Here is a 19856-nt window from a genome sequence, read left to right on the forward strand (position 1 = left end):
ATCTATAGAGTGATCAAAACCCTTTTACATAATATATGATGGGTTATATGTATTTATGTGTTGTAGGAATTAGTGGATGAAATAAACCCTCATCCCACCATCCACTTTGTTGACTCTTGGGGCGTCTCGGCACAGACGTACCATGTGTTTATTTCTTCCACGTCTCATTAGTGTCTTGCTGTGTACCACAGATGAAATATTTATTCCTAACAGCAATGATATTAAACAAGCTTTAAATATTTGCCTGAACATCGGCTCCTGCTGAAATGCTGGCAGACGAGGGTGTGACTCCGAAATATTTATATGTCTGGAAGCAAAATCACTGCCACTCAGGAATGAAAAAAAATACGAATATTTTCTAGAAAATCTAAAATTCTGTTCCATCAAATTACTGGTGGAGATAGTGGATTACTGGTGGAGAAGGTGGATTATTGTTGGAAATTGTGGATTATTGGTGGAGATGGTGGATTATTGGTAGAGATGGTGGATTATTGGTGGAGATGGTGAATTACTGGTGAATATGATGGATTACTGGTGGAGAAGGTGGATTATTGATGGAGAAGGTGGATTATTGATGGAGAAGGTGGATTATTGGTGGAGATGGTGGCTTATTGGTGGAGATGGTGGATTATTGGTGCAGATAGTGGATTATTGGTGGAGATGTTGTTAGTTCCCCAGCTCAATATTTAATTTTCCCCACCCGTTAACTCAGAAAAACACTTTGTGAAATCCGGGCTGGACCGGTTTTGAAGTTTACATTTTATTACTGCCCCAAGCAAAGTGTTAATTCTAAATTCTATTAATACGCATATAAGGTAATGAGCATTTAAGGGCTCGCAAACTTCATTACAAATGAAAATCTAGATGGGTCTCAAACTCAGAATAACTGCCTGTGGGTCAGGACACAAACTGGATTACCTTAAACAAAGCTTGTGCTCTGCATGCCGACACATGGTGTCCCACTGGCAATGGATCAGCTATACCTGGTGTCCAGGATAAACATGAAGTAAATAAATATAATGCTCCGCACTATCTGAAGCTCCTGATGTTCCCCATGGCAATAACTCAGCTATACCTGGTGTCTAGGATAAACATGAAGTAAATAAATATAATGCCACGCACTATCTGAAGCTCCTGATGTTCCCCATGGCAATAACTCAGCTATACCTGGTGTCTCCAAATGGTAGTGGCCCAGCTATACCTGATGTCTCCAATGATAGTGGCCCAGCTACATCTGGTGTCTCCAATGGTAGCGGCACAGCTATACCTGGTGTCTCCATTCTTAGTGGCACAGCTATACCTGTTGTCTCCATTCTTAGTGGCACAGCTATAACTGGTGTTCCCAAATGGTAGTGGCACAGTTATACCTGTTGTCTCCAATGGTAGTGGCCCAGCTATACCTGATGTCTCCAATGATAGTGGCCCAGCTACATCTGGTGTCTCCAATGGTAGCGGCACAGCTATACCTGGTGTCTCCAATGGTAGTGGCACAGCTATACCTGGGGTCCTGTGTGGTAAGGGGATTTCAATGCTTGGTCTGTCCCCCCACATGGCAATAGCACAGCTATACTTGATGTCCCCCATGACAGTGGGGTGCAGCCTCTGGTGTCCCCTCTTAGCAATAGGGTGCGATACCTGATGTCCCCCCATGGCAATGAGATGTCAGAACCTGGTGCCCCCCATGGCAACGGCATAGCTTTGCCTAGTGCACCCAGTGGCAATGGATTGTCAGCACCTGTTGTCCCTATGCCAAAGCCATATTTACACTTGTATGTCACCATGGTAAAAGCTGTGATGACTTTTGGGGTACCCAAGCAAACCCAAAACACTGGTACATTGTAAAGTGACATAAAAGTTCCCTCTGAAGGCGTCCTACACATCCAAAATCAGGCAAGGAACATGCACAATACATAAGCAGCATCACAGGTTCATTCATTCAGAACTTCACACCCCACTATTGTAAATGACGGGCACCTACCTGTTTGATGGTGAAGTCATTAATAAGATGATGGTTGTGCTCATTTAAGCTGCAGTGCAGAGTAACACAGTCACTATGAAACAGAAGATCCTGTAGAGTGCTGACCCTCTGCAGACCCAGGGCTCGCTCAATCCCATCTGACAGGTAAGGGTCATAGAAAATTACATTGAAACCAAAAGTCTTTGCCCTAAGAGCAACTGCTTGACCAACTCGTCCTGTAAAAACAAGATCAAATAAACATAAATGCATTGAACACAACAAATTTATCGTATTTTACATCATCTTACCACCTACTGATACTTTAAGTATTGATGCCACTTGCAAACCTCAGATTTTTTTGGAAGCAATTCGGAACTTCAAATACAGCCTATAAATTAATTATAAAGTCATAACTTCCAAAACTCAACTCACGGAAATGACCATCACGGACCATCATGGATGGAAGGGTTCAGGGGAAAAGAAGTGAAGATCAAACAACTACAAAATGGATAAATGGAGACAACCACAAACCACAAAGACGTCACATAGGCTCCTGTCGGCTTCTCTTGGGAGGTACACTATTGGGTTATATGCCTATGTGAAGCCCCTTGTGATTGGTAGGGGGTTTGAGAACCTGGACCTGGGCCAATACTATTTTCTTACAAGTCCCTACCATGGGTCAGAAGATAGGATTTTGTGCATATCTAAAGGGAATGTCCCACCACATAAAACCCATTTCATATGGAAGCCACCGAAGTGATGGGTGGATTTGTAATACATAGATGGCTCAATGTCGCCAGAGTAACTTTCCGTTCTAGCTCCTAGATGGGATCCCGAGCGGGAAGCCCCCAATTTGGTGCCCATATAGGACATATGGACAGGTGTTGCCTTCATGAGACAACCAGTTTAATACAAGGTGCTCAAGCTGCTGCACACTCTCGAGGGAAACTTAATTTAGATCGCCTTTTTATCTCCTCCACATCGAAGCTTATCCGGACACTATACCGTCGAAAGTAGAAGATGTAGGTAGTAGAGCACTCCTTTAACCCTCTTTAATGACATGAATGAACTTTAAATGTAGATGTACAATTGGTCTAGTGTAATCAGAAAGCAACAGGGGGGGGGGGTGTACATTTTACTACAGAGATACAAAATGGTTAAAAGCAGAGGAACTTGTGTGTACACGTCCAATGGTCACAGAAGTTGACACCATGAGAAATGCTCATTAGTGGATTCCGCTCTGTTCTAAGCGCTTCCTCTACGTGATGACAAGTCACGTGACAGCATCGGCCTATAACGGTGACGGAATTATGCATAATACGTCACCACGATGGTCTGAGATGAGTTGTTGGTATGAAGCCAAAAGCTTTTTTTTTTTCAAGACTGTAAGGTCAATGTCTCACTCCAAAGAGAGAGTGTGATAAGAAATGTACCTAACCGGCAACCCATCTAACCACAGATCTGTTTCGGTCTGTTGAACCTCATCAGCGCAGAGTAAGAATTAGCTATACTATCCTAAGATATTGTCTTAACCACCTGGAACACTACACCTTCTTATAAGGGGTTGTCCAGTTTAGAAAATACATGTTTATATACCCTATAAGAGAATTGTGAGGTAATAGAGGGGGGGGGGGGTCCTATATTCAGGATTCTCATCTCTTGACCAGAGTGGAGAGCGGTTACAGAGAGAGTCTCTCGCTCTGGAGGAACTGTCCCGTATTACACAGACAACCCATTGATATGAACGGACATTGTGTAATGCTTAATTTCCCCTGTGGTGGTGCTGCAGGGAAATTGAACACTGCCAGGTTCCCCACAGATTACAGATGATCACTGGGGGTCACAGCACTGTGATCAGCTTATTGTCCCTTAGTGACCCCTCTTACAAGCATGGATTGTCCAAAGCTGAGAACCATTATAAGAAAAATAAGCAAGAGAGCAGACATGCTACAGGTAAAAGTACCCTGAAAGAAAAATGACTAGTGTATGAAAATTCTCTACAAATAAATATCTCCATAGGTTCAGAAATTTTCACCCTCACTGCCAAACTGTATGGCCATTGTCAGAAGAGATTTGTTAACTGTATTATACAATTATGACTATTTTTTTTTTCTAATGGTCAGTCATTAGTTGGTCACAGTCTCTTAGGCAAACAGTCAATAAAATGCCATCAACTAAATTTTGATATACCATGCTGAATTTTTGGAAAGTTTTTCTTGCATTGCCCGAATATTAATGGCCAGTTCGACGTTATAATAGGGGTGTTGTTGTTTTCCAGGTTTGTGCAGGGTTGTAGTTGTTTGTAGTAGTATTGGTATAAATAAATCCAATATTCTGTGCCAATTAATTTCCTAATATATATTTATAGCGGTCGGAGCCCCATTTCATTGATACAGAGCTCCAAATCCCCTCCATAAACAGACTACAACGATAAAGCTATGGCTGCCACCACTAGAGGGAGGTTAAACTCAACAATAAAATAATAAACTAAGCTCCCCCCAGTGGTGGCTGGAGGCAGCCATAATTTTATCATTTAACTATAACTATGCAGAAGATTTGGAGCTCTGTATCAGAAAATCTGAGGTTTGACAGCTATAAAGAAATGTATGAGCTCAGAATGTTGGACATAAAAAAAATTGTTAAAAGACGGACGTTCACTTTTAAGTGAGGGATTGTTTATAAGTAACCTGTGACAAACTTCTGAGCAGCCCTATGTGTTATTAACAAAGGAGCACTCCTGCCTTGGAAGTGAGCGATTCTGAAAAGAGCATATTAGTTATGGAATTCCCTTATCTATCCTTTGAAACTCCACCATGTACCCACTTTAAAATAAACATTATGCTAAATGTTGTAGCCCAGGTGCAGATCCATAACGCCGGCTGATTTCCCTCTTCCGCTACACGTGTCTCAAGCTTGTCCGTTTTACTATTTGCTTTGTTCGCATTAACGCATAGGAATCTATTCAGGGCTTTACTATGGTGGAGTTAAGTTTTTTGGCCACTTCCTCATCACAAAACACTGATTCTCCTGATCCTGTGATGTTAGCAATGCAAAACTAGGAATTAGAAGCTCTGAGCAGACTTCCTGAGGGTAGCATGATCCAAGACCATACAGTTCCACTCAGACCACAAGGCAAGGCCGTAAAATCTGGGGTCAGCCAACCTATCATTTGATTTTTCAGGAAAAACGGATACACAGTGTTAAGTCTAGTGCAGGGTCTGAAGGGACGGAGCGTGACGAGAACAGCAAAGAGAGAGGTCATGCACTGAACCTTCAGGTCTTGCACTAGACATAACACAGTATCCAATTTTTCTGTGCCCCTTTAATCTTATTGGGTCGCAAATGATGTGTAGATTAATTTATCAATATATCTTCAAAGGGGTTGGCGGTTCATTTCTCTGATCCCTAAATCCCCAGCTTCCTTTCCAACAGCCACAGAGTTGCATGATAAAATTCTGTCTGCCTGCCTCCACCACTAGGGGGAGCCTAGAAGTTTACTGAAGACTATTATTATTTATTATTCAGTTCAAAGGAAGCTGTTTTTTTTAGCATATTCAGTATCTTTTTTTTATTTTTTATAATACAACGCACAACCCCTATTATCTGTGCAATTGGATACAAACGCTTTTCTCCTGTTATCAGCAATTTCAGTCTTGCACGAGGCTGACTGGACATCCAGTTAAATCCCTGCCCCATGATCACTACTTAATCTCCAGTGCGGAGAACCCCCAGAGACATTTACATATAGATGTGTGACTGCTGCTGTACTTTTATAAGATGTCAACATTAGGTGTACTGCTCCTTTAAGGCGAGGGACTGACGAAGCCTCACTGGTGGTGTAGTAACATTAAGTTATCAGCTTTGTCAATAAACCGTTATAGCTATGCAACGCTGGGAATTTCTCCCCTGCAGGCTCCGAAATAAGGGCTGCACGACAGTATCTTGGCACAGACTGTATTAAACCGAGGCGTGGCGCGAGGGCTAGAGGAACAGACAAAGCCAGACAGTCCTGTAGAAATCTGACACTTGGTACAAATCCACAGCCCATCATCACCACTCCCTTCCCCTGGAATAGTAATTTTTTTTTGGCTCAAAGTCTTCGTTTGCAAAATACTTTATCTATAAGAAAATCTCCAGGTTTGCAAAAGAACCGTTTAAATATTAGAACGGTTTTGCGTGTATAGTCCATTTAATACATCGGAACAATATCCCCATGTTATTTAAAGGGACTGTCCATCTTATCTATTTTAGTCATCTATATAGCGGCAACATATTCCGCAGCTCTGTACAGAGATTTTGATAATTCTCACTTTGTACAATCTGTTATTGTTAGAAGGGTCCCGCAACAATACGTTGATCACAAGTCGTCCCGTTGCTGGCAAACCCCAGTGATCACCTGTAATCAGTGGGAGATTGTCAGCAAGTGTTCAATTTTACTGCAGCGCCACCACAGGGCACAGTAAGCATTACACAGTGCTTATTTAAATCAATAGGCTATTCATCAAACTCTGGGAGATGAGGGGTCCTCCAGAGTGATAGACATTCTTTGTAGCTGCTCTTCACTTTGTCTAATATATGAAGAAGGTGGGTTTTCATGGTGCATATTTGCTGTGTTTTATCATGCTATTTATTGATATTCACAATGGATCATTGACAGATGCACTGACCCATCTAACACTGGGTAACACAAATTTTTTAAATTTCAAACAACAAACCGTTATATTTTTGCGTTTATGTATTAGATTTATTAGTTGATTGTGGGATGACTGTTATGTCCTTACAGGGCTGTCCAACTGAATAAGGGGGAGTTCACACTGAGTTTTTTACAAGTTTTTTTGAAGTGGAAACCGCGTCGGAAAACGCGCCAAAAAATGTCCGAAAATGCCTCCCATTGATTTCAATGGGAGGCGGAGGCGTTTTTTCGCGCAAGCGGAAAAACCTACTCGGGGAAAAAGAAGGGACATGCCCTATCTTTGGGCGTTTACGCCTCTGACTTCCCATTGACATCAATGGGAGGCAGAGAAAGCGTATTTTGCTGCGTTTTTTTCCGCGGCGCTTAATGGCCATGGGCAAAAAACGCCGCAAAAATCGGCGTGCAGGCAGTGCAAAATCTGCCTCAAAATTCCAAGCAGAATTTTGAGGCAGATTTTCCGCCTGCAAAAAACTCTGTGTGAACCCAGCCTGAGAATATCTTACTTAAAAATTTGAGTAACTTTGTTATTTATTTATGCTGTACTAAACCCAAATTACAGTCTATGTTTTCCTTCAGAGCTGCATTCACAATTCTACTGCGTGTCATTAAAAAAATTTCGACAATCTTGTAGTCAGAAACACCTTTCACAGCTTATTTTAGCTCCTAAAATGCAGTGAGACAGTTTCCCTTTAACAGGTAATAGTGCAGCACCTGGTGTAAAGACTATACTTCCCAGAATTCAAATCATCAGACCAAGCTCTGTGAAGACATTGAGACAGTAAGGAATGCTGAGATGTTTCAGTTCTGAAAACTGCAGAATTGTAAATGCAGCTCTGAAGTATAATACAGAATGTAAATCCGGATCAGTATAAGATAAGTAATGTAATGTATTTACAAAGATTCTCATCTATTTATGAAAATTAACTCTATAGATAAACGGTACAAAGTTGTTTTAATGCGAATATACGCCAATTCCTCTACTGAATATTTCATCCACTAGGTGGTGTTTAAAGAGTATAGGAAACCGGGCCTGAATGGTTTCTGCCCCTTGGTTACTTATGGACATAGTTCTACCTACCAGCACACCATGTGGCTAGGAGTAGTATTGCAATTAAAATTGATCAATAGTCTGGTTTAAAAAATTACCACGATACATGAACGTCCTGAAATGTTAAATGACAAGATTATTTGTAATTACACATGGCGTCACTATTTATAGGACAAATTTAGTATCGGACATCTAATGCCCTTTGCTTGGTCTTAGAAATCCTCAGCAACTACAAACATCCTTATGACTTTTCGTAGGAGGCACCACCTCTGTAAACAGCAAGGTGGAAGACATTTTGCTTCATATAAACCGGTCAAGAAAGGTGCAAAAATGGACATAGGCTCACTGACGTCTTTGTTATATCTGAATGGCCATAAGAGTTGTGCTACCTGTAGGAACATCATTGGACTAATTTATTTTTTAGGAAATTCCATAGGAAATAAAGGGGCCTGACACAAATTGTGGCAAAAAACAGTCACGAGCATCGACAAATCAGTAGACTTCCATATGGAGAGAAAGATGCCTCCAATAACTGATTTTCCTTAAAGAGGTTTCAACCTTGGACTAGCCACTTACATGTCTCATTAGGGGTGGGTTAGGGGGTTCTGAGCTGGAGTAAAGAGTACTTGGGGGACACAGTATTACATAGATGGCCATTAATTCTATTGGGTGCCATGCAATGTGGCATCCCCTACTGGGAAATTAATTACTCTCCAATCAGTTTCATTGGCAATAACACCTGATCAAGAGGATATAGGGGGAGGGTTTTTTTGGCAGTCCTGCTCGATCAAGAGAGGTTGTCCAGCGGGGACAAATAATTTAAAGAAACATCCAATGCAGAAATGTACTTGGGTCGGACGGGCACCAGAGCCCCCTCAAGTTTTTGCATTTACCCATTTACATCCTTTGATCTACCACCAGCTCCAGTTTATGCCTCTCGTGTGCCTATTTCTGCTTTACTTTTACATTGTATTTATATACGTGTGTTCGGGTCAATGTAAAAGAAAAAAATGTTACAAAATAAAATAAAACAAGGAGGTTGGGACCCTCTATTAGTCATAGCAGAGAGAGCTGCTGCAAATTGGGTCTCCGACTGCCATGAATTACAATAACAACCATCTATGTATTTCAATGTATAAAATTGCAATAAAAATTTTTGCAAAAAAATTCCATAATAGATGCTGTTGAAATTCTGCTGGTCTGGCAAAGGACCCCTGCCATGTATCACGAGTGAGGGGCTGCAGTGACGATATGGCCATGTGATTAGATTATATCCATATATAAATATAATATGGGCAGATGGGCTCTTTAAGACGACCACAGTGAACTCACACGGGCAATTAATTTTTACCTACTTTGTTTAGAAGAAAAAAACCACATTACCCATCAAAGTTTCTCGCTTGGCATAAAATATTGTGCTTTGGGCATAACAGCAAGTTCTATCTAAACTTTTTCCCTTTACTTTTAACTAACAGCTTAGGCAATTTTCTCAGCTGCGGTCCAGACTCTGGGTCCAATGGAAATCATAGCATGTAGAGGAATAATACAGTAGCCAAAACCTGTCAGGTTGGGTTCTGCATCTGCTTTTATTGTCGTCCAAGCTGTAATGCAAAATTTGGCACAACAAATTAAATCTGAACTAGGGTGTTAATTCCTGCCAAGTTTCAACAGCAACCGTCTTGATGTCTATTCTCCATCACTAACTAGATATTTCATGTTGCCAGCACATCAGAAAAAAACACAAAATGTAAACAGAAAATTAGGGACATTAAAAAAAACAAAAAACAAAGTATAAAATTCTCCAGAGATCAATGGATAAATATATGAGTTTGGAACCAGTAATAGGGTGTCTTGACTTGGCAGAAAATGACCAAATCATCAATTTAAAGAGATTCTTTATCTACTAACCATGAAAAATAAATCCTGTTTTTTAAAACGTCATTACAATCTATGGAAGATCACATGGTCATCATATAAAAATAGTACGGTGTTCTAAATTCAAGCCTGGTCAATGGTCTTTCACAAGGCCTAGAAAGGACAACTAGTCCTGGGTAATTTAGACAGCTGTAGATTTGTATTAAGCTGGCCATACTTAACAGAAAGGTTGGCCGAACCCAAAATCGTCGGAAATCAGCAGAGTATCTAATGTTTATGGGGATGTCACGAATATCCCCCGATAGAGGTCGACAGAGTAAAAGAGGGATCAGTCATGTTGGATTTCAACATGCCCGATCCTTTATTTCCGTAGGAGATAAGCCACCGGCAGAGGTTTTTGGCGGTGCCTTATTCCCCTCTCCCCATTAAAATGAAAAAGCACACTATGTCGAGCCAAGTGAGAGTTAAGCAAATTAGCTGTAGGACCAATGAGCGTACGGTCAACAGCCATCTCCAGTATATGGCTGGCTTTAGATGAAGTAATGACAGAAATGTTGTGTGTAACCCGACAATTTGGGTCTTTTTTCTTTCCCTCGGCTGGTTCTACAAATGCAATTTTTTTTCTCTCCATTCAGCCATAATGGGCAGGCCTAGTAGGATGTCAGAGCTGTGCAAGGTGCTCTAAACCAATCAGATGTCTCCCTCTCATGCTGTTTCACCGAAACATTGAGTGAGAATGTTCGGCTGCATCCCCTTCTTCCCCTTCTACGATTTACCGTTTTACACAAGACAGATCGGGAGAGAAATATTGTATAAGAAAATACATTACCAATAATATACAAACATTATTTTAAATTTTTCAAAATTCTTTTTTATAGGCCAATAATTAAGATAATTTTAGATATCTTGTAGTATATGGACTTTTTATTAGCCAGATAAGAGAAAAAGCCCCAGAACACATTAATGGGTTAGGTTTCGAACCTGACTAATTGCATATAGTCCACACAGAACAGCAAAAGGCACAGGACCACACTCAATAATTTAGGACGTCGCAAAAATCATTTCATGGGGGTAGTGTAGAGCCCTATCAGAATTTAAAAAAAATATTTGAGGACATCCACATGAATTCTAAAAAAGTTGATCTTTTTAATGGAGCTGAAAACTCAAACAAAAAATGTTTTGTCAATTCATTACATGGAAACACCTGGGTAGGTTGGTAAACCACGCAGTAAATTTCATATTTTCCTCATCCGCCAAGTCAAGAAAAAAACCTAGAAGTCATGGTGATGATACTTTTCTATATTACACCATATTTTGGAAAACAATGTTAACATTATTGCTCTACATCAAAATAAAACATAAATAAAAAGTTTTGTAATGGCGGCGAAAGACCGTCTCTATTCTGAGCCCTCACCCAAAATAAGTGCCAAGGTTGGTTGTCACTTGAATTCTCCTACACACCGAAAAGAAAGGGACTATAGATAGAACAAAGAGCCCACCACAAAGCTTCATGGATACAAAATTAGCTACAATTATTTTGCTAAAACTGTCCAGAGACATGAAAACTGGCCCACTGGACTTTTGGCAGATACCATCATAAACAATTACAAACATCCATAGGTAATATCAGCAGTCGAGCAGAAGGGAAAAAAAGAAAAAAACACTCCTTTCATAAATGCTGATCAGCCTTTGGTCAGCTAACCATACCAATATGTATTATGGCAATGCCTTTTGGCTGAAAAACATCGAAATAATGGCCGTTAACTGTGACAAACTATCAGAACGGTCCATTTCGGTCAATATTGGAAGAGTTAAAAGAAGAGTAAAAGGATAATAAAGCAACAAGATGGATTAGGACAATCACAGGAGTTATAAAACCGCTATTGAGAAGGCCGAGGACATTCAAGCAGAAGACAGGACATTCTGGAGAATCACTATTCATATGGTCTCCAAGAGTCTCAACTAAGTAAACAAGATTGTCAACAGTAACCAAAATTTGGGTTATTGCCGTTGTGTAGCTTGGGCATTACCTTCCTATGCCTATTTTTCAACTCAACGTCTCAAAAATGTAGGTAGTAAGTCTTTAGTATCTATGTCTGGGAGTATTTTTGGAAAACCAAGAGTCATACTTACGATCCCACGAATCACATACATATATTTTTTTTAAAGTATATTTATTTACATCAATATCGAAGAGGAACTTACCCAGTCCTATAATGCCTAAGGTCTCCCCCCTAATTCGAGCAGCTCCAGATGCAACTTCTCTAATTTGTTCCACGCTCTGGACTCTTGTGCCTTCTCGTAACGCTTGGTGCAGCCACGTTGTTCTCCTGTACAAGTTCAGAATGTGGCACATAGTAGAATCCGCCGTCTCTTCTACGGACGCTGCTGGCACATTGCACACTGCTATACCTGGAATAGTCGTCAAGTAACAGGATCATTATTTATAGTCAAGCAAAAGACTTACCACTTGTACAATAATAAGCACCGTAATAACGATTGTAATTATACATGGTCTAAAATGCGAGTAGGATTCCCTTTCTATGCTATAACAACAGCAAAACCAGGTACACCACTATTCATATGCTATTTGCTGACAGATTTAGTGCCAACATCTACTAAATGTAAACTAGCTGTATGGATCACCGTTATAAACAGTGAGTAGTAGTCTATAGAGAAGCCACCAGATTGTTCGCTCATGGGTGGGCAAATTACTGTAAAATGTACTCAAGGACCCGGTTAGATTTGTCTTTTTAGTATTGATAGCGGTCCAAAAGTTAGACGCCAGCAAATTTTTAGGTACATCGGCAACTGGACTCTTCGAATTTTCCCAGATCTGCGGCACTTTAACACTTACTACTTGAACAATAAATTCTTCAAAATACATTAGAAGAAAGTTGCCCATAAAGAAAGTTTCAGCAGTTTTGGCCACCCACCAGATAAGCTTTTTAGGTGCTAATCGCATCTGCATTAAGCAACTTCCACAAGGGTTTCTGTCACTTTTGACGTCAAGCATGAGCACAGCATGAAGAACCACTTGTCCTGAAATGGGGCTTGCACAATTTTTCTATGGGGGGAGGCTGTCAACATTTGCCAGTTCCATTTCAGTTGGTGGGACAGGGAAAACCAGCCAATTTATTATATCACATCAGTAGGGGGACCACATCAACTGGGACCTTCACCAATCTCGAGAACAAGCTAGTTCCGGTCATGGCACATGTCATATGTCATAAAAGCCTATTATGGCAAATCATTTTCAATGGAGACAGACTCTAATAGTACCCATGACACAATAGATGAAAGTTAGCCGAACCTGTTGAATTCCTTTGGACTGTCCCAATATTTAATGTGAATGAGGTGTGCCGACTTTCCCCTGACGGCAGATGTTGGGGGAAAGCAGGACCGGGGAAGTTAAATTTGAACATGACCGATCCTTAATCCCGTCGGGATGAAGACACCCTTGCACATTTGGCCGTGGCTTCTCTCCCACTGAAAACACATGCACACTTGACTGAGCGTGCACGTGTTTGGGGGAGTTGCAATAAATATAATCAAGTATATGGGTAGCTTCAGTAAGTACATCTACAAGATGCCTATAAAGCACTAACCTAGCGGGTACAACTAAAAAGCCCTCTCATGTACTAATTGGCTAAAGTTCACTATGTTGTGATGTATATATTTCTCTTGGCGAATTAGCAGCGCCGAGAGGGTACACAACATTTTACAGATGCCATCATTCAAAGAACCATTAAGAAATAAATGCATAAGATGAAAATTTGTAATAAGAAATATAAAATTTAAGGATTAAATGGTTCAGTAATGGGACCAATAATGTGACTCTTGGACACGTCTTATTTTAGAGGGTTCCTCAATTCAATAGACTAACTCGACAAATTTCCTGTAAATCCTTTTATCAAATTTATCAGGTAATTCCCTAGATGACACAGCACAGCCTGAACTGTAAATCATAAAAGTATCATAGATAAGTTTTAAGTATATATAAAAAATATACCTAGATCCCCAGCTGACTTGATGTCAATGTTGTCAAACCCACTCCCAATTCTGACAATTATTCGAAGTGCCTTGAACTTCTCCAAGTCCTCTCTTGTTAAAGTGATAGTGTGATACATCAAGGCGCCCACTGCCTCGTTTAGTACCTGAAGATAAAGACAGGAATAGAGGTTGTTATTTTGACATCTCAACATAAAAGTTCAGCCCGGAGCCCAATTAAGGACTGTGGGGACCACTATTGCAAAACATTGTGTGAAGGCCTTTCTCCTCAAAAATATAAAAAAGAGACATAAATAAGTCTAATAATAGAGCCATTACGTGCCTGCCCACATAATTCTACTATGCTTTGCCCAAATAATTATATTATACAGTACCCCCAAAAAAATACAATCCCTACAATGCTGTACAGGGCCCGATTATACTGGAGAGAGTCCAGATCTGATGGATCTTCCTTCATCCGTGGCTTTGGTGCCCCAGCAAATAGATTCTTGCTTTGTGGGCTGCACATAGTGGAGAAAAAGTGGTGGCGGTCCCTAGATAGTGGAGCCCATAGGGCAATTGCCCCACTTTCCACTCCCATAATCCAGTCCTGCTTCAGTCCATGCATGAGATGTCTTCCTTTGTACTAGCTTTAAATTCTTCAATTAAAAGACTCATTCACACAAGTTTATTTGCTACCTATAGATGGAAGTTCCAGAACATGGAGTCAATGATGGAGTCCAAACACTACCAACATAAGCAAGGATAAGAAAAATCCAAAAACTACTCATCCGTACTTCAACAGGCAGTAGCAATATGCCCGAAAGTTACGGTCCATATTATGGACGCAACGTTCAGACTCTGTGTCGATCTAAATTTGGTTACCGTGTGGGGTCTGGGTGATGCAGCCGTAATACAGACCCCGCAAAATGTCCGCCTGAAATTGGCCTAAGGACGATTCACAGTACAAACACTTCAACCTTTAATCTGTATAGATTATCTGAACACAATAAAAACGGCCATTTAATGACTAACCATATATTCATTATATCAAAAAATTACAAAAAAAAACACATAAATTCCTTTGTAACCCAAGTATGATTTAAGAAGCCAAGTGAAACCAGTAACAAAGAAAGTCGTCCTTCTCTAAAACGGAAGCTTTACAAAAATGGGGCGACATTACAGCACCTCAAGTGACCCCAGTATCACATTTTTGATCCTTAGAAGGTACTCATTGTCCTTGCAGAGCTACAGCTAGTAGAAAGTCTTTAGGGCAATGCAAAACAGGACATATGCAAAACAGCTCTCCTAATGCTACCCATAGGTGACTACCCTGTAAGTCAAAGAGCGTCATTAGCCAAATCAAGGACCTTCAACCAGACCAGAAACAGTGTCGGTTACGCGCACCTTCTTAAATATAATCCTTTACACAACCTGCACATGACATTTATAAAACTGCTGTTCTCTTATATGGCGGGGTGGCATTTGCCCTCCTCAGCAGTAGGGGCCGGGGGCAACTGCAGCCCTATATGTAAAGTAAGTTAACGAACACAGGCTTTTGCTATAATGTCTCACTCCTCTAGGTTACTATATTCTAGGTCGACTGTCTCACCTACTCTATAATCATTGCTAAAAAGGATTCTTGAACAGTTGAGTTTTATTTCATCACCAGCGCGGAAAAGACAACTCAGCCGACTCAAGAGCTTAAAGACGATGTCAGACCGGAGGGACATGGCTATTCTGTGCTTTTTTTCCCCGAGCAGGGAGGAATTAAAGTTAATCATAAACACACGATGTACATTTATTGAAACGTGTAGAGTTGGTAAGAGAAAAGGAGGAAGGGTGTTGGCCACCTGAGCCCCCGAGAGATAAGACAGATAAATACCAGCTACACATGTGCCCAGGTCCCTTAGGAGAACCATAACCTTGACAAACTTAGTGCAATTTTTTTGCATAATGTTAAAAATAATAAAAAATAAAATATATGTATATATTACATCACATTTATTCAGTACGGACATTGTAGAATAGTAATAACCATAAGATAAGCTTTGTAAATCTGGGCCTCTAAAAATTCGGGACATGTGACAACTATGACGTATTGCCTACATGCCAGTGGTGGAACTACACTGTTCAGCTGCTACGGGCCCGCGGGGAGGGGACCTTTTCCGCCTGGCACATAACATTCATGCCTAGTGTTGTCGCTAGCACCGGGCTCCAGGGGGCCCCGTATGCCCGGTCATAGCGACTGCCATATTCAATTGTATCTGCGTCCAGATACAATTGAATACTATGTCGGAGCACATAGTTAGCTCCCTGCTTCGCCATGTACTAGGCCACAGGTCACGTCAGGCCTGCAGTTTATAAGACGCTGGGATAGGATCCCTGCGCAAGCCAGCGCGATGATGTCATTGGATCATGCCGGCCTACGCAAGGGTCCCGTCTCAGCATCTCATAGGCTGCAAGCCTAACATGGCTGAGGAGGCTGTGGAGTAGCTCATTTTGTCGCAGGAACGGGTCTCGGTGAGTACAAGTTGTTTTTATTTGTTTGGGGGGCTGTGTGACACTATCTACATGGGGGGGACTGTGTGTGGCACTATATACATGGGGGGACTGTGTGTGGCACTATCTACATGGGGGGACTGTGTGTGGCACTATATACATGAGGGGACTGTGTGTGTGTGTGGCCCTATCTACATGAGGAGTCTGTGTGTGTGTCCCTATCTACATAAGGGGACTGTGTGTGTGGAATTATCTACATGTGGGGACTGTGTGTGGCACTATCTACATGAGGGGACTGGGTGAGGCCCTATCTACATGAGGGGAGTGTGTGTGTGGCCCTATCTACATGAGGGGTCTGTGTGTGTGTCCCTATCTACATAAGGGGACTGTGTGTGTGGAATTATCTACATGCGGGGACTGTGTGTGGCACTATCTACATGGGGGGACTGTGTGTGGCACTATCTACATGAGGGGACTGTGTGTGTGGCCCTATCTACATAAGGGGACTGTGTGTGGCCCTATCTACAGGGGGGACTGTGTGTGTGTGTGGCACTATCTACATGAGGGGACTGTGTGTGTGTGTATGGTCCTATCTACAGGGGGGACTGTGTGTGTGGCCCTATCTACAGGGGGGACTGTGTGTGTGGCCCTATCTACACGGTGTACTGTGTGTGTGGCCCTATCTACACGGTGGACTGTGTGTGTGGCCCTATCTACACGGGGGACTGTGTGTGTTGCCCTATCTACACGGGGGACTGTGTGTGTTAGGGTTATCAAAGTGTCAAAGTCCTAAAAAATGGAATATCAATATGGAAGGCAACTCCTATACGGTCTTCAATCCAGTTCAGGCAGCCACAAGTGCCAAATGACTCCTCAGGTCGCGGAGACACTTTACCAGGCGCTCACAGCAGAGAAGCAGCCATATTTATTCTCTGATTACCCTACAGCGTTCCTGCCAACAAAGCATAACTAATGAACTCAATGGATGCCCACGGTCTAGCTGGTCAAACCCTTGAGTCCTCAAAGTCTAAGAGTTACACAATAGGGAACCCTCAAAGCAAAGGCCATAAAATACATTTTAAAAAGTTGCCTGAAGTCCATCATTCACACTAAACCTGAACTCCAACACGGCAACTAGCAATTCTGCAGACAAATACGGATTTTGCAAAAGTATTAGATGCTGTACCACACAAGAGCCTTGTACTGAATCTACAGAGAAAGGGACTGGGGGAAATGAACGTAGATGGGTAGAGAATTGGTTAAGGGACATAAGTCGTTATAAATGGTACGTACTCATAACGAGCTAAAGTCAGCAGTGAGATACCACAAGGATCTGTGTTGGGAATAATTATTTTTAATCTCTTTGACCTAGTGAATGGGATTAAAAGTAAAGAGTCAGTTTTTGCGGATACAAAACTTTGTAGGATACTTAAGACTCAGCTTGATTGTAAAATTTTACAGAAAGACCTAGATAAGCTGGCAGCCTGGGCAAAAACATGCCAGATGAAATATAATGTTGATAAATGTAAAGTAATGCACCTAGGACACAATAATAGCAGTAATGCAAATACATAACATTGAATAAAATTGGGAATGACGGAACAAAAGAAGGACCTGGGTATTCTGGTTACAAATAAACTAAGCAGCAGTACTCAATGTCAAGCAGCAGCTGCAAAAGCAATAAGATTTTAGGGTGTATTAAAAGAGAGAAAAAAAAAACCCCTGTGATTCAAATGTAATAGTATCCCACTTGTAAAACCACATCTAGAATATGGCATTCAGTTTTAGGCTCCACATTGTATAAAGGAGAACCGGAGAGGGTACAAAGGTGGATAACTAGATTATTAAATGAAATGGACAGAATTATATAATGAGAGGGCAGAAAAATTGGGCTTGTACAGCTTGCAAAACAGACACCTTAAAGCCCCATGTCGACGGGCCAATGTTCGGGCAAACGAGCATTCATATAAACGCTCATTCCTGATCATCGCCCTGTGTAAACGCAGGGCAACGATCAGGTGATGTGCTGCCAACATGATGGAAATGTATGGGGACGAACAATCGTAGTAGTGATCACTCGTCAACATAACCGATCATTGCTCCTTGTGAAAGGAGGAAATGAGCGCCGATCAACCAGTTATCTTATTGATCGGTGCTCGTTTTCACGGCCCATATTAGCCGGTATAAAAGTACATTTGAGGGTGAGCTTATTAGCATGTATATGCGTGGTCAATACAAAGAATAGCACATAATCTGTTCTTTACAAAGGCATAACAGACATTAATATAGGAAAGGGTTCTTTACATTTAGAGTAGTTAAACTATGGAATGTCCTACCCCAAGAGGCAGTAATGGCAGATAATACATCAGCATTTAAAAAGGGCTAGATGTTTATTTTCTGACGAAAAGGCATTGAGGGTTATAAATAATTTAGATATCACAGAAAAAAATCAGGTGATCAAAACAAATTACGCAGTAAAACGTAACCTTTAATATATTGGGATAAAAACGGGAAAATGATTATCCCTTCAAATAATAATAATGCAATAAATAAGTGAGATCGGGGGGTGGTGACGGTTGCCATGGCAGCCCAGGGGCCTAATGAAGGCCCCCAGGGCTGCCTTCACTCTGCGTCCACTAAGCCCTGCCTGTAAAAATGACAATATACTGTGCACACCACTCAATCGATGAAAAAATAAAAAAAAGTTATTGCTCTTAGAATGTGGCGACACAAATCAAATTTTCTTTTTAAACAAAAAGTTTTTTTTCATTAAAAGTAGTAAAATATAAAAAAAACTAGAACTATAAATAGAAATTACAACTCCTCCTTCAAAAAATAAGACCCCACACCAGTTAATTGATGGAAAAATAAAAAAAAGTTATGGTTTTTGGAAGGCGGAGATGAAAAAATTAAAAGAAAAATCAGAAAAATGGTTCGTGAAGGGGTTAAAGAGGACCTGTCATTAATTTTTTTTGTTTGTTTTTTAACGTCATTCCTCCTCTCAGGCTGGGTTCACACGAGCACATTGACGTCCGTAATGGACGGACGTATTTCGGCCGCAAGTACCGGACCGAACACAGTGCAGGGAGCCGGGCTCCTAGCATCATAGTTATGTACGACGCTAGGAGTCCCTGCCTCTCCGTGGAACTACTGTCCCGTACTGAAAACATGATTACAGTATGGGACAGTTGTCCGGCAGCGAGGCAGGGACTCCTAGCGTCGTACATAACTATGATGCTAGGAGCCCGGCTCCCTGCACTGAGTTCGGTCCGGGACTTCCGGCCGAAATACGTCCGTCCATTACGGACGTTAATGTGCTCGTGTGAACCCAGCCTTAGTCTCCGCCTCTTCCCGATTTCAGCAATTTTTTTAAAATTATTATTGCCCTTCCGTGTCCCTCGCTCCTAATATGCTCATTTTGAAAACAGGTACAGAGAGGTGATCTAATCTCTTCTCAGTACGCACCAGACTTCAAACAAGCGCTGCTTCCCGAATATTGCACCTAGAGCACAGTTTTATAGCTGATGTGAAGACTAAAATTGAGAATACAACAGATTACTGGGAGATTTCAGCTCTGTAGCCTGCAGAATTATGAATGCGGCTCTGGAAACCAACACAGAATGAGCATACGATAATAAATACAAAAGTATTTACAAAATTACTCACATTTTTATGTCTATTCATTTCATATGAAACTCTACAATGGGGTCCTAATGGAAAAACTTAAAGCTTGGGCTACCCAGCTACATTAGATGTGTGAAGCTTTTTACATTAAAGTCACATGATATGGC

At 41.2% G+C, this 19856-nt stretch overlaps 1 protein-coding gene across 7 annotated transcripts in view; it reads right to left on the bottom strand.

Annotated features, from left to right (window-relative positions):
• The window catches only part of CTBP1 (C-terminal binding protein 1), a 536806-nt gene that overhangs the window by 15115 nt on the left and 501835 nt on the right, over nt 1-19856 (bottom strand). For all 7 annotated transcript variants that reach the window (XM_075856720.1, XM_075856730.1, XM_075856761.1 and 4 more), the window contains 3 exons: nt 13586-13730; nt 11779-11985; nt 1979-2193 (listed from right to left, as the gene is read on the bottom strand). In XM_075856720.1, the coding sequence (XP_075712835.1) occupies nt 1979-2193; nt 11779-11985; nt 13586-13730 (567 nt within the window). The remainder of the gene's footprint in view (nt 1-1978; nt 2194-11778; nt 11986-13585; nt 13731-19856) is intronic.

The sequence above is a fragment of the Rhinoderma darwinii genome, chromosome 1 (assembly GCF_050947455.1).
Source record: "Rhinoderma darwinii isolate aRhiDar2 chromosome 1, aRhiDar2.hap1, whole genome shotgun sequence".
In the NCBI taxonomy this organism is placed as follows: Eukaryota; Metazoa; Chordata; class Amphibia; order Anura; family Rhinodermatidae; genus Rhinoderma; species Rhinoderma darwinii.